At 62.0% G+C, this 22,613-nt stretch overlaps 1 protein-coding gene across 5 annotated transcripts; it reads left to right on the top strand.

Moving 5' to 3' along the window:
* Nucleotides 1-9,298: 9,298 nt before the first annotated feature.
* On the top strand, nucleotides 9,299-22,442 carry CCM2L (CCM2 like scaffold protein). 5 transcript variants are annotated; one of them, XM_075011951.1, is made up of 11 exons: nucleotides 9,299-9,439; nucleotides 10,436-10,603; nucleotides 12,516-12,599; nucleotides 12,732-12,851; nucleotides 12,934-13,138; nucleotides 14,588-15,093; nucleotides 15,223-15,322; nucleotides 16,150-16,213; nucleotides 17,212-17,359; nucleotides 18,407-18,545; nucleotides 19,856-22,442. In XM_075011951.1, the coding sequence occupies exons 1-11, from the start codon at nucleotides 9,410-9,412 to the stop codon at nucleotides 20,140-20,142; spliced, it is 1,851 nt and encodes a 616-aa protein (XP_074868052.1). In that variant the 5' UTR covers nucleotides 9,299-9,409; the 3' UTR covers nucleotides 20,143-22,442. The 5 variants fall into 5 exon arrangements, with proteins under 5 accessions (XP_074868052.1, XP_074868051.1, XP_074868053.1 ...); XM_075011950.1 differs by having other exon boundaries at nucleotides 15,187-15,322; XM_075011952.1 differs by lacking the exon at nucleotides 12,732-12,851 and having other exon boundaries at nucleotides 12,955-13,138; nucleotides 15,187-15,322.
* Nucleotides 22,443-22,613: the final 171 nt, after the last annotated feature.

Here is a 22,613-nt window from a genome sequence, read left to right as displayed (position 1 = left end):
GATCTTTTCGGGCAGTGCCCAGGCCTCAGAATTAGGGGAGGCACTGTGGGCCCCTCCCATTTACCTACAACTGCTGAGGCTCGTGCCAGGGCTGTGCCCGTCCACGGGGGGGAGAGGCACCTGAGCCTCTGAGTGAAGGGAGGTAGGAAGGTGTAAGCCAGCACCCCCAGGGTGGGGTGTTCTCGCCATGGAGGGAGCCTGTGGGATCCCAAGGAGCTGGGCCGGCCAGAGCTGGACGCCACAGGGGAAGCAGGAGGAGAATGAGACACTTGTTCCAGCACAAGCAGCACCACGCCAGCTCCAGGGCAAGGGCCCTGGAGGGGCCACACCAAGGCTGGGCCCCTGGGGGGAAGTGCTGGTGTGCAGGGGCTGGTGGGCTGCGAGGCCTGGCACTGCCGTGCAGGTGTGGTGCCGGGAGCTGACGTTGTCGTCCCCAGCCTGGCCCCTCTCACTCCAGCCAGGGGCTGTGATCTCTCATGGGGCGGCTCTTTCTTGGTTTGTGAACCGGCGGGTGCACGGGGCAGGGCTTTGGCACCAGCATGCCGGGAGCTTAACCAAGGCTTCGGCCAAGCCAGCAGCAGGACGCGCCCGCTGTTTGTCTGGTCCACGGCCTGGACACGCCCCCCGGTACCCAATCTGAATGGGGCTGTTTCAAGCCACGCTGGTGCGGCTCGGCAGGGGGCTGCAACAGGTCGGCCTTCAGAAGCCGGGAGTCGTTTGCTTCATCAGATATTTCCTGCACGTGTCTTTCCACCTTTGGAAAACCTGCAGCCTTGTAACTGTGTTGATTTTTGGGGGTGGGGGAAGCTGGCAGAGAGGAGTGTCTTTTAGCATGACGACGAGCAGGTCCTACAGAAAGCCACGTGTGTGCAGATACCCCTTCTCCTCCGGAGGGTTCACCTTCCCTCTAGCACACCTGCAGGCACACAGGTGAGAGAGGGCAGGCTGAGCCCAGGGCATGCACAGAAGAGAGGTTTCAAAGAAAACCTGTTAGGTGGCCGGGTTCTCCTTGACTCCCGTGCTTGTGTGAGCAAAGTGGGTCATTGCACGTGCAAAAGGCTGATTAGGCGCATTTACCGACTGGCCTGGCTGGGTGCACTGGTTAAGAAAGAGAAGTGGCAGGAGAGAGAGTGTGCTGGATATGAGGGCCACGGAGTGGAGGCAGTAGGACCCCGCTGTGCCCCCTCGCTGATCCCAAATGGGCTTTGGTCTCACACGTAGAGTACAGCCCCTTGAACAAGCCCCTGGGGCACTGGAGCAATTGTATAATGGGGCAGGGGCTGAGAGCCATTGAGCAATCTCTCGGCCCTGTATAATGGAAGACACTGCAAGCCATTGGTGTGGCAGCCCCCGGGACCCCTGGTTCCAGCCCTGATGTGATCCCCATGATTTGAAAGGGGGGTTGCAGCCACCAGAAGGAAGGTAATGCCCTGAGAAATAGTGGCCTTGGTACAGGCCCAGGCCTGAACCCCCAGACTTGCTGCAGCTGGGGGGAGCCCAGTCTGGCCAGGCCCCAGGGCACCTTGCAGGTGAAATGGAGGCAGGGCAGGACTCACATGACATGAAGAAAGCAGGCAGGAGAATGGGGGTGCAAGCAGAACCCCTTGCCTCTTGTTAAGCCTAGCAGCAGGGTTCGGGGGACGCTCTCCCCCCAGCCCTCCCATCCCCCATGTGCACAGGCTGCTGCCCTCCTGTGACCAGAGACCCACCTGCTCTCTGAGTCTGTGTCTACATGGGCTGGGGCAGGCGAAGGGGGGGCAGCGCCCTGAAGCCTCCCACCTTCTGGGAGGGTCTGAAACAGCCACTTCCCTGTCTCTTTCTCCCCTCACCCTTGGACTTAGCCCTGTGGTCCCTGCCGCTGTGGGCTCTCCCGGCTGAGTCCTGAGGCATTGCCGCCTGCTCCCCTGTGTCCTCTCACTCAGCTGAGCAGCTGTGACTGGTGCCCGACCAGGGCACGGGGAGACCTGAGTTACTGCTCCCAGGCAGGGATCGCCAGGTCTTTTCTCCAGTCGCTGGGCTGGGCCGGCTGGGGCTGGGGCTGGGGCTTAGGGGCAGCAGGCCGGGGTGGGGGGAAGAAGGCGTTTGGTGCCCGAGGCTGGCGCTGGCTGGGCCTTGCCCATCCCAGCAGTGGCTCTGCCCAGGCTGTCTGCTGGCCCCGGGCACTGCTGGGCTGTCTCCTTTGTGAGAACCCTTTCTGCTGGTTGTTTTTATTTCCTGTGAACTGATCTACCTCAGCCACGCGGGCTGCTTTCCAGGGCTGCAGCTGGCGCTGGGCAGGTGGCAGCGCTGTGGCAAGGGAGAGACGTGGCTGTACGTGTGCTGAGTCACGGGGGGCGGGGAGGGGGTGGCTGCTTCTTGGGTGACACGAGCCCAGTGCGGCTCCGAGGGCTCCGTGCGGAGGCACCGGCAGAGCTGAGAGCAGAATCTGTCTTTGGTTTTCGGTGGCCGAGGCCAGTGCTAAGTTTTTATCCGGTCCTCAATGGGACAGGCCCGCACTGATGTCAGCCTCTGGCCAGGGATTTCCCCCGCACCCAGCCCGGGATGCACCAGTTAGCTTGGGGGGACCTGCACAGGGCCTCCGGATCCAGCCCGCGCGGCCCCAGTTCCACCAGTGCTTGCAGCCGGCTGTGATGGTGCAGCCCTTGCTGCATTCCCGCAGGTACCGACTGTCCCCCCTGTGCCCCTTGGACAGTCCCCCATGGGCTCTGTGACCCGACTGGCCTGCAAGCACCACGCAAGCAGCGTGCCCTCGCCCTCCCGCCCCCCCGCTGTGTCCCCCCGACTGTGCCGCCGCCTGGGTATGCTGACTAGCCGGCTTGCACTGGAATGGGCACAGAGCGCCCGCCGGCCCCCTGTCCCACAACTGCCCGGGATCGTGATCTCAGGGCAGCGGCAGAAATCCCGAGAAATGCCACAGGTAGGGGAGTCCCTCAGGACCACGGTCGGTGTCAAGGCCAAACTAGCCTCTGAAGGCCACGCCCACGCAGTGCCGCTACACTGCATGCTGCCCCCTACCCCCACAGCCTGCCCCAGTGCCGCCACACTGCATCCTGCCCCCTCCCCCACAGCCTGCCCCAGTGCCGCCACACTGCATCCTGCCCCCTCCCCCACAGCCTGCCCCAGTGCCGCCACACTGCATCCTGCCCCTCCCCCAAACCCTGGCCCAGTGCCACTACACTGCATGCTGCCCCTCCCTCCAAAGCCTGCCCCAGTGCCGCTACACTGCATGCTGCCCCTCCCTCCAAAGCCTGCCCCAGTGCCGCTACACTGCATCCTTCCCCCTCCTGCACAGCCTGCCCCAGTGCCGCTACACTGCATCCTGCCCCCTCCTGCACAGCCTGCCCCAGTGCCGCTACACTGCATGCTGCCCCTCCCTCTAAAGCCTGCCCCAGTGCCGCTACACTGCATCCTTCCCCCTCCTGCACAGCCTGCCCCAGTGCCGCTACACTGCATCCTGCCCCCTCCTGCACAGCCTGCCTCAGTGCCACTACACTGCGTGCTGCCCCTCCCCCACAGCCTGCCCCAGTGCTGTTACACTGCATGCTGCCCCTCCCCCACAGCCTGCCCCAGTGCTGCATCACTCTGCACCAAGTGAGCCACCCCCTGTGCCATAGCACCAAGCACTGTCTGGTAACGTGCTGGGTGAGTACGAGTAGCAACTGTTCACCTCCTCCACGGCCGATTGCCCCCAGCACCGGGCGAGGCGTGCGGCACAATGAGCAGATTGCAGCGGGGGGCAGATCCCGAAAGAGCCCGACTCACCAGCACCTGGTGAGAGAAACGGGCACAGCTGGCGACGTGTGCCTCCACACAGCCTGCGAGCCACTGTCTGCATCAGCTCCTTGGCGCTGGGGCTGTTCCGCACGGAGGGAACGGAGCTGGGCAGACAGCGAGGGCACAGAGGCAGCCAAAGAGCTCGCCATGGCCGGCCCCGGACCTTCGCCTGGCTGAATCTGGGCACTGCTTTGGAACCTCCCTGTTGACAAAGGGCCCTTTAGCTATCACCGGCGTTGTTTGGCATGGCTGGCAGCCGCCTGGCGTAGGGCCCAGCCTGCCGGTGCTTGCTTCGCTCTGCAGGTCAGCCTAGTGTGCTGGGGGCCGCCCCGCTGGCTGGGTGGGTCTGTGCAGCGAGCTGATGCTGACACCGTGCCTGGGGCATTGGATGCTCTGCCATCCGGAGGACTGGGCCAGTGTTGGGGCTGGGACGCTTTTATACCTTTCCGGACTGAACGGCAGCCTCAGGAGTCCTTGCTGTTCACGTTCCTATGCGGGCCCGGTTCCAGCTGACGCCTGGAGTCCACACTTACATGCCTGTAGGCCTGGAGCATGTCGCCAGCTAGCACAAGGGCAGAGAAGCTGTTTTGCTTTACTCGTTGCGTTGAAACCCCCAGTGCTGGGAGGAATTCCAGCCCCGTCCACACACAACATTCACCTGCTGGCCTCGGGCAGAGGGTCGGGGCTGTGACTTCGGCCGGGGGGGGTCAGGTTTGGGTTTCTGGCTCTCAAGGGCTCTTTGCCGCAGAGAGCTGTTCCTGGGTCAGAAATCAGGAGAGCTGGTCCGTGTGGGCTAGTCAGAGGGAGACATGAAGATGGAGCACTGGCCTGCGGTGAGACTATGGAACGTGCAGGGACGAGATCGGGCTTCTGGGCATGGCTCTGCTTCCGAGTGACTGCCTGACCCTGGCAAGCTTGCTTAATCTTTCCCTGGCTGCACACGGAGCTGTAGGTTCCCAGACTGTCAATGGGGGTGGTGAGCTCAGTGTTTATAAGGGGCTGGAGCCGCTCAGAAGAAAGGTGCAGGTGAAGTGAGAGCGGGTGGATGTTCTGAGTTCCCCCATCCACAGTCTGTCAGTATTTTGGCCCTATGAATGACGCTGGGAGAGAGAAGATGGGCGAGGTAATGCCTCATACTGGGCCACCTTTCGGTAGCTGAGTACAAACCCTGGCCCCGCTGTCCCTGCGGTTTGGGATTGAATTTGGTGCTAGCGTCGAGGCCGAGATGAGCTGGAGAGCTGTGGGTGCCCTGTTCCTGCCTCATCCGCTGGAGGAAATGGCCTTGGAGCTCATTAGGGAGGGTCGTGCTCATGTCGTGAGGCCTCCAGTGGGAAGGACGGTTCGTTGGCCAACCTCGTAAGTCAGTCCTCAAGTCTCACCACTTGGGGCCTGCTGGGGGCTGGGACCTAGGTCCTGAGGGTTTGTGGACCCAAGTGTGTGTGGACAAAAGGAGAACTTGGGTACATTGGAGTTGGAGCCTGGGCAGAGGGTGGCGCCCATACAGCACATAGCCAACCCCTTAAAGGTCACCAGCGCCCAGCTGGCAGCTGCTACAGACCTCAGTGGCACGTCCTCCTGGCGCTGCTCCCCTTGGCGCGTGCCAGCGGCACTGAGGGAGGGCTGGGGTCGGCAGGAGGCTCTGTGATCCCATTGCTGCTACAGCCCATGCGGCAGGGATAGCCCCTCACCCCCGCTGCAGCATGGCACTGGAGCAGGGGGAAGAGGCCTTCTCCTGCGCCCACGCCGTTGGGCTGGGCTTCGTGGCCAGGGGAGGAGAATTGTGTACACCCCTTAGGCTACCGAGGCCTCCAGGGGCCTGGTTCACTGCAGCTTTGGCTGCCATCCAGTGCTGTTAGTGAGGACAGGCCTTGGCCTGTGGCTCCTTAGTGGCGCCCAGGGACGCCGGGGGATATTCCCTAGCGGTTTGTCCACACTTTGCTTCTCGGGCTAATGGAACTGGAGCCTTGGCCGCTGTCCTCTAGGTCAGACACTTACCACCACCCCACCGGCAGCATTAATGCTGCTGCCTCCGCAGGTCGTCACCCATTTCCTGGGACCCCGTCAAATGCCTTTTAGGGTCTGGCCTGGGGAGGGCCGGAGAGCCCTGTGCGAAGCAGCGGGGGCAGGTGCCCTGCTGGGCGTTTGTGTGGTACGTGTGGCTCAGCTAAAGTGCGACCGGCTGCGTCCACGGTGGCACTGGGGTGAGTGTGTGTGTGAGGGAGGGTTTCCTGGGCTTTGCTGTGTGTTCCTGTGTCCGTGGGCATGGCGGGAGCTGCTCTCCAGCCTGTTTTCCAGTCCAGGGCCTGGGGCAGGTGTCTGATGCACCTCAAGGAAGCCAGGGCACCTGGGGGTTTCTGGGCTCCTACTGCAGTGACTGGCAATGGAGCAGCCAAACTCCCCTGTGAGGGGGGTGGCCCAGCCAGTGGGTAGAAAGGTATTGGCCCAGGTGGCCGCAGCTTGCTACAGCCTGGCTAGAACCCCGCCAGGTGTGTGGGCGGGGCCGTCAAATTGGCACCTCCTCCCCCAGAGCTGTGAGGGGCAAGGATAGGCATATGAGGACGGCTGCTGGCTCAGGTGCAGGGCTGGGTGGGAAGCGGAATGCGGCTCAGCAGTGACCTTGAGGTGGGGGGCTGGGAGCCCAGCAGGGAGGGTTGGCAGGGAAGGGCAGGTGCTGTGCATCAGTTCATGGGCTCTCAAACCTCGGGAGGAACTTGCTCAGAGCAAGCTCAAAGGGCCAGTTTTCTATGCACTCTAACCCTGGCACCCTCCCCCTCTGCCTGCGCTGGGCTGGGGGTTCACTGCCTAAGTCTGCAATTACGCCTCCCACCAGGGCGGTGTGAGAGTGGGGCGGGGGGCGGTCGGCGTGGGAATCGTTGCTGGGCCAGGGAGAAGGGCTCTGCAGCTGGGGACATCCAGCAAGATCCTTCCAATGCAGCGCCCTGCCCGGCTGCCTCTCTAGCTGCTCATCCCAGGCCACGTGCAGGCAGGGGTGGGAAAGGAAGCGTGGCCCGTCTGCGCTGGCTGGAAGGCAGGGCTCCAAACAGGAATTCCCTATCGTTCCCTGGCGCACACCCGGGAGCGTTGGCCGTCCGGTCCCCACCCTGCCGCCCAGAAACAAGCCCTTTCCCCGCACCGTTCCGGCTATCACCACACTCTCCATAGGGCTGAAACATGTTTCCCGTCGCTTGGGTCTGTGCACACACCAGTGCCAGCCAGGCCTGCGCCCTGCCCTGTGCCCCCCAGCCCCGGCAACCCCTGGAACAGGCCCTTCCAGGAGGGGAAAGCTGGGAACCAGCTTGAAATCTGGAGCCAGAGGGAGATTTTGATCTTCCCCCCTGCGCAAATATCCAGAGACAAGATTTTGGTCCAGGGTGAGGTTAGATTCTGCCCTTGCTGCACAGGCTGAGGGACACTGGGTTTTCCCCACTAAAAGACAGGCAGGTGGGGGCGCAGAAGGCTGGGGGTGGTACTGACCCCTCACCCCCTGCAATTCAGGGAGCTGGAGCAGGGGTCCCTGGGCCCAGCTCTGGTTTGGAACAGTGAGAACAAAGCGCCCGCTCTGGTGACGGACGTGGGAGCAGTAGCCGTGTGGCTGGGGCGTTTGCTGGCTGCCCAACACAGCACTCACCAAGCTCTTGGGTTCTCCCATCGCCCTTTTGGCCAGCGCCGGAAGCACTTCCATCGTGTACTGTAAATACTCCATGTGCCGCCGTCTTCGTTTTACTGCCCTCGGGCGGCAGGCTGGGCCTGGGGCATGGGGGTGGGGGAGGGGAGACCGAGGTTCTGTACTAAGACTTTTTTGTATACCACAAACTTTTTGTATATTTTTAATTTTGCTGCAACAGGAGATATTAAATTCCTTTCAATACACCTGGCTTGTGGGCCGCTCACTGCTCTGCCTCCTTCCCCACTCGGCCGGGCCCACGCTGGGTGGGGAGAACCAGATGTGCCGCCTCCCCCCCCCGGGAACCTTTTTGCAATGCACCACAGCTGCCCTGCAGCAGAGCAGAGGCCAGGCTACTGCACACCCCAGCTGGGAGCAGGTCTTCTGCAGGGCAGGGAAGCCGGGGCTGGCAGCAGCCAGAGCTGTGAATTTGCATCACTTGTTTGTGGCTGAGTTGGGGTTGTCTGTGGCTGGAGTGGGCAGACAGGAAGCCAGGACTCCCAGGTTCTGTTTCCAGCTCCTCCCCTAACTCGAGGAAGTTGCCTCAGTTTCCCCTGCTGTAAAATGGAGATAATGCCTTTGCTGTCCCCCCCCAGGGGTGGTGGGTGATGCACTTTGAGACCACTGGGGCGGGAGCTGTTTAAGAGCTGTGTGTGATTCAGCATGACTGGATGGGAGAGGGCAGCTGGGGGCAGTCACCCCATCCCCCATAGCTGGGAATCTGGGAGGCAGGACCCCATTGGAGTGGTGGTCACAATCCTCCCAGCAGAGGCTGATCCGCCCCCGGCATGGTGCCGGCTCCCTTCTGCTGCTGCCGCCTGCTCTGTGGCTGGCTGCTTGGTATCGCTGGGCTGCCCTGGACAGCACCCACTTGGATCACTGCAGGAAACAGCAGCTCTGGCGGAGCATCGCTGGAGGGTGAGCAGCCCCTGCCTGAATGCACCCTGGAACCCTACTCTGCCCCCAGGCAAGGAGCTGGCCAGGGTCAGCCAGAGGGCCCGCCCCAGGGCAAAGATTGGTGCTGGGGGGAGGAGTGATGCCCCTTAGGAGCAAGCCCCTGGCACAGCACTGAGGGACCTTCCCCCTGGGCCTAAGGGGCTCGTGCAGGAGAAATAACTGCGCTCAGCAGGGCCCAGGAGACTCTGGATGCTGGAGATGTACAAGCTCCTGCAGGCGTCAGTCCCTGAGCGTCGGTCCCCTTCCTGCCCACCCTGGCTGTGAGGCGAGGTGGGAGAGGGCAGGGCTGCTCAGGAAGAGGAAGTCACTGCGGCTGCTGGGGCAGGATGCAGCACGCAGGAGGAGATGCCTGGAATTTCTCTCCTGCTGGCTCTTCCCCACTCTAGGAGGGCCAAACCCCCACCTCAGTTGAGGCCCCGTCAGCCCTGGGGCCTCGGCTTCACGTGCCATGTTCCCTTCTCGAGAGCTGGTCCCTGGGGGCTCGTGATTTGGGTCCCTGCTAATAGTTTTTGCATCCCAGGGCCTGGGAGACTTTGGGGCTGTCAGCCCCTGAACATGGCCAGCTTCTCAGCTCCCCCGCTCTGGTCACAGCCTGGGGTCAGCGCTGGTTCCCACCTAGCCCTATAACTGCATTGCAGTGCCCACATGTGCACCCAGCTGAACCTCCATCCGTGCCAGGCCTGATGTGTGGGGGGGCAGACAGCTGGCAGTGGTGCCCAGAGCCAACGCATGCAAGGTGCTGGGCAGAGGGGGTGGGCGCCTGCACCTGGGGACCCAGTGTTTCCCTTTGGGGCGTGAGCGGCTCTGGCGGGGCGTGAGCGGCTCTGGCAGGGCAGAGCCCAGCAGCCCCAGCACAATGCCGCGCACTGCTCCCGCCCTGGAGGGGCAGGAACTCAGCGAGTTCACAGCGGAGCCTGAGCTGGTGGAGTTTCCGACACAGGAAAAAACACAAAGGACTAGCATGTAGCGGGAAGCACGGCCCTCGGGGGGACAGGAGCGGCACAGGGACGGGACATGGAGTATGAGGCCAAGAAGGGAAAGAAGGTAGGTACCCGCTCAGCCGGCCTGTCTTGTAATCTGGCTTTCTGGGTGACAGGGCCCAGCAGTGTCACTGCCCAGGGCAGAGGCACCAAACAGCCAGTGTCCCTCCCAGAGCAGCAAAAAGTGCACTGAGGCCTGGGGCTGCTCTCGGTGCCAGGGGACCCCTAGAGTGTGGGGAATCAATAGCCCCTGAGCAGGCCCAGCTGCTGCCGCTGGAGAAGGGGAGCCCCCGAGCTGCCCAGCTGCTGCTGCTGGGGTACAGGGAACCCCTGAGCTGCCCGGCTGCTGCCACTGGGGCACGGGGAGCCCCCGAGCTGCCCAGCTGCTCTTGTGCTGCTGAGATGCAGGGGGCTGATGCCAGGTCTGTGGGGGCTGGGCTGCCTCGTACGGGCTCTCTGTCCAGCGCTGTGGGGCCCATGAGACAAGATGGGGCGAATGTGGCTCTCAGAGGCCAGCAAAGAGCTTTCCTCTCAGGGCCTCTGTGCAGACGGGAGCACGCAGCCTGATTCCCCTTCGCCCTGCACCTGCCCCAGTACCGTCAAAGGCCCCAGGGCAGCGGCATGGCAGAGACCAACCGGTGGCCAGAGTCCTGGCTGGGTTTGCTGGGAGGCAGCAGGCGGTGTCCCTCCGTTCTGCCCCCGGAACGTCAGCTCGGCTGCTCAGCCTGTTCCCTCGGCCTGTCTTCTTCTGGGCAGGGCAGATGCCTCAGGCCCAGGGCCCGTGTCCTTCGGCTTTCCTACCCGGCACCGTTGGAGCGGCTCGAGAGGCTGCAGGCTGTCCCTGAGAGCGGGCGCCACTGCTGTCTCCCGCTCTCTCAGCGTGTCTAACACCCCCCCTCCGCTGCCCACGGGCTCGCAGCCGGGAGGTTGCCGGCTTCCTCTCAGAGCAGCTCTGCTCTGGACCCCAGCATGCCGGGGTCTGTCACGCACAGCTCCTGCTGCCCTCCCAGCAGGCAGAGACAGGCGATGGCGGCCTCCCAGCCCTCCCGTCTGTTCCCAGGGGTTCGTGTCTCCCATCAAGCGGCTGGTTTTCCCCAAGGCGGCTCGCAGGCAGGCGCCCAGGAGCAGCGTCTACCGACGGCCTCTGCACTCGGTCCCGCTCTACCCCCCTGATTACCTCATAGACCCCCAGATGCTGCTCCACGACTACCTGGAGAAGGAGGTGAAGGTAAGAGGGCTGGCGGGGGGTGGGTCACCCAGGCCCCATCCCAGGAGCACAGATCTCTTGGGCGCTGGAGCTCACACGCCCGGGAGGGTTGCCCATTGCTGCCCTCCAGCCAGGGGGCATTTTCAGGGTAATACACCTGCCAGGCACATCGAGGAACACCCCCAGCGATGTGTGGGGAGCTCTCCCCGGGAAACAGGGTTGACTGGCTGAGCTGTGTGTCTGCCCAGGAGCAGAGCTGGTCCCCAGCCGCTCCATCGGTCACTGGCCTCTAACTGCAGCGAGCGGCCCAGCTCCCGTCCTGTCGGTAGCTGGGCCTGCAAATACCCCAGGGAAGGAGGGGCTGAGGGGAGCTCTTCAAACTGGAAAGTGCCCAGGGGCTTCAGCTTCAGAGCTCTGTGCAGGGCAGCACCTGCAGGACAGGCCCCAAGGCCCTGGGAACCCTGTACCCGGAGGCTGGCCCCTGCTCTCGAGTTCCCCACACACAGGGTTTAAATCGAGGGTCTTTGCTGGGCACAGCCTCTGATCTACCGTTTGTGGGGTGCTCCCCTTTGGCCCAGCCCACACAGCTGGGCGTTGGCAGGGACCCCCAGACTCCCTTCCCTTGGCCTGGCTCAGCACCCACCCTTCATGTTTCTGTGAGGGTGAAGCAAACGGCTTCTGCTCCAGCATTGCTGATGCAGGTTCCACACAGCCTGATTCCCCTTCACCCTGCACGTGGCCCGGTACAGGCAAAAGCCCCAGGGCAGCAGCATGGCAGAGACCAGCTGGTGGCCCAGAGTCCTGGCTGGTTTTCCCCAAGGCAACTTACAGGCAGGTGCCCAGGAGCAGCAGCTACCAGCAGCCTCTGCATTTGGTCCCTCTCTGCTCCCCCCCATTACCTCATAGACTCCCATCCTGCACAACTACCAGGAGAAGGAAGTGAAGGTAAGGGGGCTGGTGCAGGGGTTGGCCAGGTGCCATCCCAGGAGCACAGATCCTTTGGGCACTGGCAGGGATGGAGCTCACAGGCCTGTGAGGGTTACCCATGGCTGCCCTCCAGCTGTGGGGGGGGGCATTTTCAGGGTAATACACCTGCCAGGTACACCAAGGTGTGAGGGAATCCCCCTCAGCCAGGGCAGGACACAGCGAGGAGACCACTGCCCCTGCGGCCTGCAGGGTTATGGCCCATGCTGGGGTGTGTACCCCACACGTACGCTCTCTGGCTGCACCTGCGAGGCGAGCTAGGCAGGGTCCCAGCTGGGGAAGCAGCCGGGTGGTGTGTGTGGGCGCTCAGCTAGGGAGAGCTCTGCTGTCACACACTGGGCAGAGGCAGCAGAGAGCCCAGGAGGCTCAAGGAAACAAGCCCCAAAGGAGGGAGAAGAGGAAGCGGATGGGCTGCCCCAGCTGCTGGGTGGGCTCGGCTCCGAACGGCAGTGGCCCCCCAGAGGCTGGCGGTTTCGTTTTCGTACTGCTCCAGAAGGTCTTTTGGCAAAGGGCTCTTGGGAGGGCTGACTGCGGAGCTGGACGTGGCACAGCACAGGAGGGGGACTCTGGCAGAAGCCAGCCCGTGGGGCGAATTGGGCCAGCTGCTCGGCTACGGGCTGTGTTCCAAGCGGGGAGCAGCCCCAGCCTTGTCCCAGGTGCTGAGTTTACAGCTTCTGCTGTCCAGCCTGTCACCCCAGAGGCTGAGCACTTCCCGACGCCCCTGTGCTGCAAGGGAAAGCCAGTGGGGTCAACAGCCAGGCCCTGGAACTTGCGTAGGCTGTCCAGAGTGGGAGCTAAACCCCTCGCTGGCTAGCACCCTCGCCACTAGGCCATCCTGCCACGCTCGAGGCACATCCCTGGGAAGAGAGATCCCAAGTCCCCCAGGCCACAGGAATCTCCCCCACCTGTAATACTCACCCCAGTCACCCGCAGGCTTTTCTCTCTTTAGTTCTTAGGCCACCTGACCTGGGTGACGTCCTCCTTGAACCCCTCCAGCCGGGACGAGCTGCTGCAGCTGCTGGACACGGCCCGGGTAAGACGGTGTCCCCAGCCTGGGGAGGGAGCTGTCTCCACTCAGCCCCCAGGGCTAGAAGGGACTATGTGCGCCGTGCTGATGCAGAGGGGGCAGATGGGGTGCTGGCTCAGGCTGCTTTGTTTTGGATAGGGCTGGCTAAGGGGGGCAGGAGAGAGCAGGCGGGGGGGCAGAGTGAGCTTCCTCACAGCCGTGCCCTGGCAATGCCTGGCCCGACTCAGAAACTACGTGCTGAGCCTCAGCCCTGCCCAGGTGAGAAGAGCTGAACTCTGGGCTCCCGCAGAACTGAGCCCAGCGCGGCCCTCCCGGGCCGCCTCCATCCTGCTTGGGACAGCCCTCCTTTGCCCCTCTGCAGCAGCTGAAGGAGCTGCCCCTGCAGACCACCCCGGAACAGGACAGCATCCTGAGCCTGTCGGCCCGCTGCCTCCTCCTCACCTGGCGAGACAACGAGGAGCTCATCCTGAGAATCCCCACGCACGAGATTGCCGCAGCCTCCTACCTGCGGGACGACGCCCTGCACCTCCTGGTGCTGAAAACAGGTGCGGCGTCTCCCCGGGCCCCAGGGCCGGGTGGGCTTTTCCCTGCAAACCTGCCTGCCTGCCGTGCTGTGCAGACGAGGATCTACTAGCCAGTCCCTGCTGTGTTGGACTGCACATCGTCACTGGCATCGCTGCTGCTGGGAAGGCTGCTGGGTGCTTGTGATGAAGGGGTGAGGCCTGTGGTTACATCCCTGGAGAGACACGGGGCCGGACTGCTTGGGTTCAGGACGTGCAGGCTCCCAGGCCCAGCCGTGGCCTCAGAGAGCTCTCCTGCCTCACGAGTGGGACCAGAGTTCAGGCTCGCTCGGTTGTGAAAGAGCAGGCCAGCAGGGCCCTGCTTGTCTGGGAAGCCCACTCCAGATCCTGCTCTGCTCACGCCATGTCCTCAGGGCCAAGGTGGAGAGAAGCCGGGGGGGGGGAGCAAGACGCCATGCTCACAGCCTTGCCATCTTCCCACGGGGCATTTCAGGCTGCTGTGGGGTGAGGGTCATGGAGTGTGGGGGCACCAGTCCCTGCACTCCCATCTGCAGGCAGATGTGACTGTCATTTGGCAGGGAGAACAGAAGGTTATTAGGCAACAGGGACACAGCGTAGAACAGACTGAACCAGCCAGGCCCTTCCTCCAGCCAGTGCCCTGTCTCCTGGAGAGAAAGGTGTCACCTGGCTGCCTAGGTTCCATAGGCCATGGAGGGCCACTGACACGTCATCACACCCAAACCCCCCTTCGCCACTTTGCACTGATGCTGTGCCTAGGGAAACTGAGGCACCCACCTGGTGTTACAGCAGGACAGTGGGAAACACCTTCCACATAACCAGGGGGATAAAATCCGCACAGTTCTCACTTTGCCACAAGGGGCTGAGTTCATTCAGCTCACAGCCCTGCCCAGCGCCAGGACCAGCCTAAGGATACAGCTCTGAACACTGAGAACATTCCTCAGCCTGAGCCAGCAACTGCAGCGGGGCTCCCAGGGGCAGGGCAACTCTGGCAGCAGGCTGTACCCAGGGACCCCACCCCTCTCCCTTCCCCCAGCTGTGCTGTTTTGCCAAGGGGGTGTCGCGTATTCCTTGTCCCCCGTCAGTGGCAGGGCTGCTGCTAGCTGGCCATGTGCCTGTCCCGGGTCTGGCCTGGCTACGGAGCTGCCATCCTGGGAACCCACAAGAAAAGAGCGGGCTCGCCCGGATACTCTAGGGCGCTGCTGGGTTGGCGCCAGCAGTTACCAGCTAAGGAAGGCGTGTGCCTCCTGGCGCCGTCTGGCGTCTGCATGATGTCCTGGCTTTCACATTCCTTGGCGGCCCTCTGCCTGGGGTGAGCTGGCTGGCAGCCTCACTCGGTAAATCCCAGGGCAGCCGGGGGACGGGTAGGGAACAGCGCCAGGGTGATACCCATCCCCTCCTGCCGCCTGGGGCTGGAGCTTGCTGAGCCCGGGTCTTGTCTCTCTTCTATTCCAGGCCTGGGAGTGGACCCTGTTCCCGCGGGGGCCAACCTGGATGCGTGCCCAGGGGGAAGCCTGGAGAAAAAGTTCCCTGGAGGGGCTGCTGAGAAGAGGCAGGCGGGGGCCTGCCTGGAGCCCAGGCACCGGGGGGGCACCATGGAGCGCCGGCACACCATCTGCAGCCTGGACTGGAGGGTGGCCCGGAGCGGGCAGGAGGGCCGGCAGGGCGGCGGAGGGAGCCTGGAGAGGAAGCAGGCCAGTGGCAGCTGGGAGCGGAGGCAGCTGAGCAAGGCCGGGGGGAGCTGGGAGCGGAGGCAGACCTACAGCGGCAGCTGGGAGCGGAGGCAGCTGAGCAAGGCTGGGGGCAGCTGGGAGCGGAGGCAAGCCTACAGCGGCAGCTGGGAAAGGGGCAAGACCTTTGGCAGCTGGGAGAGGCGGCACCCTGGGAATAACCCCTTGGATTCCAAGGAGCCCAGCCCAGAGGCCTATTGCAACCTCATCATCCTGGCTGTGGCCAACAGGGTGAGTCACCCAGGCTGCCGCCCCGGCGCTGAGCCGCCCGGCGTTTGCCCCGCTGCTGATCACCACGACAGCTGTTTTCTCTCCCGGGCGCAGGATGCAGCTGAGGAGTCCTGTGCTCTCATCTGCCAGGTCTTCCAGATCATCTACGGGGACCACAGTATCGAGTGCGTGGACCGGGCTGGCTTCCACTACACTGCCATGCCCCAGCGCCCCTGGCTCTCCAGCAGGAGTGAGTGCCAGGCCTGGGCGTGGGGGGTGCAGGACATGGGTCCCTCCTGCCGCAGGGCATTTCTGGTAGCACTCTGAGAGGGGCAGGCCCAGGCACGGTGTCCAGGTGGGGAGGTCTGGCAATGGGGAGGGCTGCCGGGGGGGGCAAAATTTGGGCTGGCAAAGGCCTGAGGCAAGATTGCCCCCTGCCTCAGACAGAGTGCCCTGAGCTCGCAGGACACGTCATAGTGCTGCTACTGGGAGCTCGCCGACGATGCCATGAGTTCTGGGGTGGTGCCGGGGCAGTCACTGCCAGGCCATGTGGAGTGGATGGGCAGGGTGACCATCCGTCCTGTACTGGGCAGGACGGTCTAGTATTTGGGACACCAAAAAGGTGTCCCGACTTAGTTTTTAAAAGTGGCGAATTGTCCCATATTTGGGCCCTCCCCTGCTGAGCTTTTCCACCAGCTGCTGGCGGGAGTTCTCCGAGGCTCGGTGAGCGAGGGCGCCTGGGCGGCTGCCGCGTCCCTACCCCTCCCCTGGGGCTCGGGGAGTGTCAGCAGCTGCAGCTTCCCTGAGGCTGGGCAGGGTGTGGCTGACACTTCCCTGGGGCTCCCAGGGCCAGCAGCCGCCTCCTGCTTCCCATGTCCCCCAGGCTTGGTGGAGCCAAGAGGAGCCGCCCCTCGCCCCATCTCTGCTTGTGCCATGTTTGGGACAGGGAGATATGGTTGCCCTATGGATGGGAGGGGAGCTGGTGTCCCAGGACCCCCCTGTGGCTCTCGTGGCAGCGGCTGTCTGACATCGGCCAGCCCCTTCCCTGATCCTGACCCTGGGGCTTCCTTTTCTCAGGTGAGAGCTGCCACACTGATGGGACGTATGCATATGATGCCGATTTCAGCTGCTGCAGTTCTTTGTATGTCCTGCTCCCCACAGAGCTGAATGACGCCCCCTCTCTGGCCCTAGTTGTGTGTCTGCTCCATGGAGCCCTACACAGCCTGTGTGCCCCTTTTGGGGGGGATCCAGGCCCAGGGAGGGGGCTCAGAGCAGATGGAGTGGAAAGAGGAGGATGCATTTATCTGCCTTTAAAGTGCCGGCTTCTGTGCAAGGGGCTGGGAGCTGCCAGCCAAGGGCCAGCACCGGGTGCATGAAATAAAATCTCTTTGTTCCAAAGAGAAAGTGGGAATGTCCAGAAAAGAACCGGGTGCAAGCTCAGCCTGGACACAGGAGTCATCCTTGCTCCCAGAGGGTGTGCTGCAGCCAGCAGGGACCGAATACCACCTAGAATACATATCCCACGTGGCTGATAGTAGTGCAGCTAGAATTACGTCCCCTTCTAATGGCTGAGCCCACTGAAGATAACAGCCTACTGCAGCTGCCAGCTCCTGAAGCTGCCCTTTGAATTCCAATGGCTGTTGCAGTCCTGGTGGTCCCAGGGTTCTCTCCCTGATGACTGGTTACGAAGAGGGTCGCTACATATTCAGCTCAGCTCCCTGTATGGGGGAAGAATTATTCATAATTCAGCAAGTTAAAAACCTTCCATTTCATTTAGCAAATAAGTAACCAGGCAGCTCAGCACTTTTTATTGTCCAAATATTGTGCTTAAAAAAGCCGCGGTCCTTTATTTTACTCATTTGCAAACAAGTCTGTGCAAAAGGGCCACCAAGCTACTGAACTACATTTCCCAGAATGCTGAGCATGAGGTCAGAGGTCACAGCCCCTTCTCAGGTGTAAAAGGTGCCAGCTGCCTGTCCTGTCTCCTTTAGAGGAAGCCCTCAAGGATAAGCCTTGACACCAGAAGCAATCCCACCACTGGCTGGCAAATGGGGTGATGGGTATGGGATGCACAGGGCTCAGTGACCTGAATGAGGGTGTCTGGAGGGCCTGGCTGATTTTCTCCCCTTCTGCCTGCAGCAATGGCTCTCATGAGACCTTTGAGGCGTATTACAGTGGAACCTCTTCCCCCTCCTTTCGGGAGTCGCATCACAGCCTGGCAACCGCCTGCAGTGGGAGTGACCAGAGCAGCGTGGGACTGGAGCAGCTGCAGGACTATATGATCACAGTACTCTCCTTGCTACTTGTGATGGAGTGGGGGGAGTGTATGTGTGAGACTCAGGCTGGATGTGTGTGAGACAAGCACAGCAGCTCCCAGCGGCTAAGGATGACCCTGGGGCTATAGCCTAGGCTGGCAGGTAACACCTCTGCCCTGCACAAAGATGAGGATGGAGCCGAGCCGGTTTTAAATCGGGGGTGGCAGTTAGAGGCTAGGGGGAGAGGGAGCTGGAAGGCAGCCAGCCTGGCGAGGGGGGGAAGCTACACCCCAGAGAGGCACCCCTCGGGCTGCTCTCCCCAGGACAGGTTGGAATGACTGTCTCTGACTGCTGCACTGACTCTTCTGTAAGAAAACTGGGCCTCTGTCACCTAATAAACTTCCTGTTCTACCTGCTGAGTGAAAGTCACTTCTGCCTGCGGACGGGGTGCAGTGCATAGGGATCCTGGAACCCTATTAAACTGGAGTGTGATGGGGTTCCGGGGTCCCCATGCACTGCACCCCATCCGCAGGCAGAGTGACTCTCACTCAGCAGGTAGAACAGGAAGTTTATTAGGCGACAGAGGCCCAGTTTTTTACAGAAGAGTCAGTGCAGCAGTCAGAGACAGTCATTTCAACCCGTCCTGGGGAGAGCAGCCCGAGGGGTGCCCCTCTGGGGTGTAGCTTCCCCCCCTCGCCAGGCTGACTGCCTTCCAGCTCCCTCTCCCCTCCAGCTTCTAACTGCCGCCCCCAAAATCAAACCCAGCTCGGCTCCTCCCTCCTCTTTGTTTAGGGCAAAGGTGTTACCTGCCAGCCCAGGTTATAGCCCCAGGGTCATCCTTAACCGCTAAGAGCTGCTCTGCTTGTCTCTCACACATCCAGCCTGAGTCTCACACATGCACCCCCCACTCCATCACACTACTGCCTCAATGAGGGATGCTTGCTTTCCCTGGCCTCTAACCCCGAGTCCTGCTCTGTTGCTGCCAGGGACCCGTGGGAGCCTGGGGCTGGGCTGGGCAGGACAGCAGAGGTAGATATCTGCCACCATCTGAAACCTCACTCTCTCGCTCTGCTCCGCAGCTGAGGAACAAGCTGTCCCCCCAGGAGATTCAGCAGTTTGCGTTGCTGCTCAGGGAGTACCGGATGGGAAGGTCCGTCCAGGAATACTGCTCGGATCTCCTGCATCTCTATGGGGACAAGAGGAAGTTTCTCCTTCTGGGTAAAGGGCTTATTACTGAATGCTCTCCCCACTCTGGCACAGTTGGCTAGTGGAGCATGAGACCAGGTGGTGCCCCAGGGAGTTAATATGACCTTCCCAGGATGCCCAAAGACAGTACAGGTTGAACATCTCTAATCCGACACACTCTGGTCCAGCACCATCCGCAATCCAGCATGATTTCAGTTAGCTGGACGACCGCTTATTGTGGGTGCGGCTAAGTTTCCCGTGGTCCCAGAAAGTTTGTTTCCAGCCACCAGTCCTGGCTCTCTGTGTTCTGGGCTGTTCTGTAGCTGGAATTTACCCCTAAATGTCTCCTAAGAGCCCAGTAAGCAGTGGAAGTGTTGGTAACGTGCTAGACAATACTGACCTCCCACAGTCCAGCAAATTCTCCTGTCCGGCACCTGTCAGGGCCCATGGGTGCCATATTAGAGAGGTTCAACCTGTATCTTTTCAGGGAGCTGAGGTTTGCATTTGGCAGACCGTCACTGTCCGATTAGAGATGGAGCACAAAGCAAAGAAGTCCAGCTCCAGATTTTGAACACCCTGATCCAAGCACTCCACTGTGCTGGGTTCAGCCTCCGCAGACCTGCTCTGTGGACACTACTGGTGTTTCCTGTAAGCGCAGCACTTGGGTGGGCCCCCCCCAGGAGATATTTAGGTGCTGCACAGCTGATTAGCAGAGCACCGACAGCTGGCAGCCTGTGTTTCTATTGGTGGTGCACATCTGCACATGCCTGGTGCATGTAAAATGTATTCCACGCATGCATGGCAAAAATTGGAGAGAACACTGGAGTGGCGATTGTAAGGGCGGGCGGTGGTGTGAAGTAGCACTACTAAGAGAAGGTGGAGGCGTGGAGCACTGCCCATAAGGGCAGGGGCACCTTTGTTAGACCTTATGGTGTGGAATGGTCCTAGTGTGTGGAAGGTGCTGTCAGGACCCTGAAAGCAGCGATGTGGTCTGGTGCCCTGCAGAGCGCAGTCATAACAGCTTCCCACAGCTGGCTGGTGAGATCCCTGGGCCTCCCTTCCCCCTCTGTACAATGGAGGTGACAGCCCTCCCAACTGGGGTGCAAGGCTAAATCTGTCGAGGTTCCTGGTGCTGTGTTACGGAGGGTCCTGCCAGTATGGGTCAGGGAGTGCTGCAGGCCCAGGCAGGCAGAGGCCCCCCCCAAGTCCGCCTGTCGGCACGGAGCTGCCTTTAACCATACAGCCCCAGGGGCTGGCCTGTGGGCTGCTCCTACTTCTCCGGCCCCCCAGGAGCATGACCCCCTGCCAGCCGCAGCACCTCATGAGCGCTCGTGTCCCGTCAGGCATGCGGCCCTTCATCCCGGACCAGGACATCGGCTACTTCGAAAGCTTCCTGGAGAGCATCGGCATCCGGGAAGGGGGGATCCTGACCGACAGCTTTGGACGGATAAAGCGCAGCATGAGCAACACCTCCGCCTCCGCCGTGCGCAGTTACGACAGCTGGTCGCTCCGCTCCGAGTCGGAGTCCTTCACCCGCAGGATCACCGACATCACCCACGACATCGAGGCCCTGGCTCGCGAGGAGGAGGAGGCGGAGGGGGATGAGGAGGAGGAGGACAACTACCTGTGAGGGACGTCCGCCCCCTGCCCCAAAGGATGCTCGGTGTGGCCAGGCGAGTCCTTGGGAGCTGGAAACGGCTTGGCTGAGCGCAGAGGGTCTTCGCTCCCCGCTTTGTGAGCTGCTGGCCAACTGGCACTGAACCCTTCCCGCTCCTCTGTGGTCTTGGACGCTGCCTGCCCAGCTGGCTGGGGGAGATGGCAGTGGGGATCCTCACTGGGCCTCAGCTTCACACGCTCCAGCAGCTCCCAGGGAGAAAGCCACTGGGGCGCGGCGGCTCTGGCATGAGCTGGCTGAGGGTTCCAGGATGCAGTATCTAAAAGGCGCTTAAAGCTACTTTCACCCTGGGCCTTGCCGCCACCTTGAGCAGCTTGGGCCGGACCCCCCCTGCGTGGCGGGAGGGGACCTGGCCGGGGGGTGGAGGGGATTGTGCCCTACTTGGCCGAGGGGCGGGGGCTGTTCTGCAGCAGTTATTTATGGTTCAACGTTTGGGATCGAACATTGCTCTGGGTGACCCCAGACCCACGCCTGCCAACAGGCCCGGGGCGGTGCCAGCAGCAGAACTGTGAGTAAAACGTGCCTCCCCTCCATCGCCCACCGCCACAGCGGGAAGAGGGCAGCCGCTGCCTGCTGCATGCACGGCGACTCCCCACAGCTCGTGTGGGAGTGGAGACTGGGGCAGGCAGGGGCGCGCGTCCCGATCAGTTCAGAGCAGAATTAAACTCCGGGCCTGGTGCCTGTTGTGTGGTGCTGCTGGGCCACTGGGTCAGAGGAATTCAGAGGCCAGGCTGGAAAGGAAGGGCTGAGGCCCAGGCGGGGTAGGGGCCAGGGTCTGTGCTGGTCCCCTTCCAGGTAGAGGAGCAGGGCCAGTTCCACCAGTGTCTGAGACCTGTGCCCAGCCTGGATGTCACTGGCCAAATCCAGCCCAGACCTGTGCTGTACTCCCCTCCATGTGCCCCCGTTTGCCCCTAGAGCAAGCGGGGGTGAAATGCTCCTGGGAGCTGGGCTCGTCCAGTTACATTAGGGCTGAGCTGGCCCCTGGAATCCCCCTTGGAGGACTGAGCCCCAGCCCTGCTCAGGGCTGCCCCATGGAGGGGTCCTTGGAACCGGGAGGGGAACCTGCAGAGAGCTAGCCCTGGCCAGGAGGGGTGGAGAGCAGCGCTCTGATCTGCGAGGAGCAGCAACTGCCCAGCAGTCAGCGCGAGCCTGCGGGGGAGCCCAGGACGGGCCAGGAGGAGGGTGAACGCAGATCAGGGCCGTCCCTCGCACTCCTGTGCACTCTGCCTGCCTAGGGCAGGGCCTGGGTCCGGTGTCAGGGCCTCAGCTCAGTGGCACGTGGGCTGGGGGTGATGCCAGGGCAGGGGAGGGCTGGTGGAAGGGTGCTCACAGCTCAGGCACCGGCGGGGTTGTTTCAATGTCGCTGTGCCGCAGGTGTCCAAGTTACCGGGCGCTCGGTGAGTGGGGCAGAGCCCAGGCATGTGGCCCGGCCTGCACAGGGCAGCAGCCCAAATCAAAGGGGCTCCCCCCAAGCCATCCGGGGAGGTAGGTGTGGTGCGCACTAGGGAAGGGCAGCCCCAGTGCTGGGCCAGCGAGAGGAATTGGTTTGTCCCTTGGGAGCCTCTCGTGGGTAGAGAGCCCGGCCGCGCCAGGCTGAGGCGGGTTGAGACGTGCCCCTCTGCTGGCCAGAGGACTGTTCGTAGGGAGCCCCTGGCCCTGGGGCTTCGAGTTCTCGCTGTGCAGCCCTTGCTGGAGCCAGTGCTAAATGGGGAACAGAGCCTGTGCTCGGGGAGAGGAGCCGGATGCAAGACAGGTTCAAGCAGCAAAGCCAGAGCTGGGGTTCAAACAGTCCCTCCCCTTCCCAAGCCCCGGTGTTTGGAGCCTGGTTCTGGTCCCAGGGCAGCTGCTCACTACACTGGTGCAGGACTTTCTCTGCTGCCCTGAACTCTACGGCCTTGGGAGGCGGCGATGCAAAGGCTATTCTGGCATCTGAACCCAGGGCCGCCTTGGAGTCATTTGGGGGAGAAACGAGCGGCTCTGGCTGGTGGTGTAATGCTACCGCAAGCCCCTTGGGGGCACTGCTCCCTCTCTTGGCCTGTAGCCTGAGAGCTTTGCAGGGGCATAACCTGAAAGGCCCTGTAAAGTTGTGCTTCTTAGGCTAGGTTCAGCGTAACACTGGTGTCCCGCAAACAAGTCTCAGGCGTGCCACCTGCATCTGACGCTCATGGTCGATATTTTGTGTTGTTAAAACCAGACACAATGTCATGTCCTCGTTGTCATTCAGCAAGGTGGAAATGGCCCAGTATCAACAGTACTTATCAAAAGAGGAAAAAAACAAGTCAGATCAGACAGGGGGATGTGAGCCTTTGTCAGAGTCTAATGGGGAGATCTTAACCCCCAGGGCAGAGCAGCTGCCTTTATAAGCTGCCAGGCACTCCCAGGCTCTGTTTAATCCATGGTTAATGGAGTCAACTTTGCAAATAAAT

The sequence above is a fragment of the Carettochelys insculpta genome, chromosome 17, assembly GCF_033958435.1.
Source record: "Carettochelys insculpta isolate YL-2023 chromosome 17, ASM3395843v1, whole genome shotgun sequence".
Taxonomy (NCBI): domain Eukaryota; kingdom Metazoa; phylum Chordata; order Testudines; family Carettochelyidae; genus Carettochelys; species Carettochelys insculpta.
The sequence above is the reverse complement of the archived record's forward strand: the minus strand, read 5'-3'. Positions and strand labels throughout refer to the sequence as shown.

Bases quoted from the DNA above. Each gene is read 5' to 3' on its own strand.
- CCM2L (XM_075011950.1), top strand. From the start codon at position 9,410: ATGGAGTATGAGGCCAAGAAGGGAAAGAAG. The intron at 9,440-10,435 runs GTAGGTACCCGC...GTCTGTTCCCAG, and splicing joins AGGCCAAGAAGGGAAAGAAG to GGGTTCGTGTCTCCCATCAA. The intron at 16,214-17,211 runs GTATGTCCTGCT...TTCTGCCTGCAG, and splicing joins TTCAGCTGCTGCAGTTCTTT to CAATGGCTCTCATGAGACCT.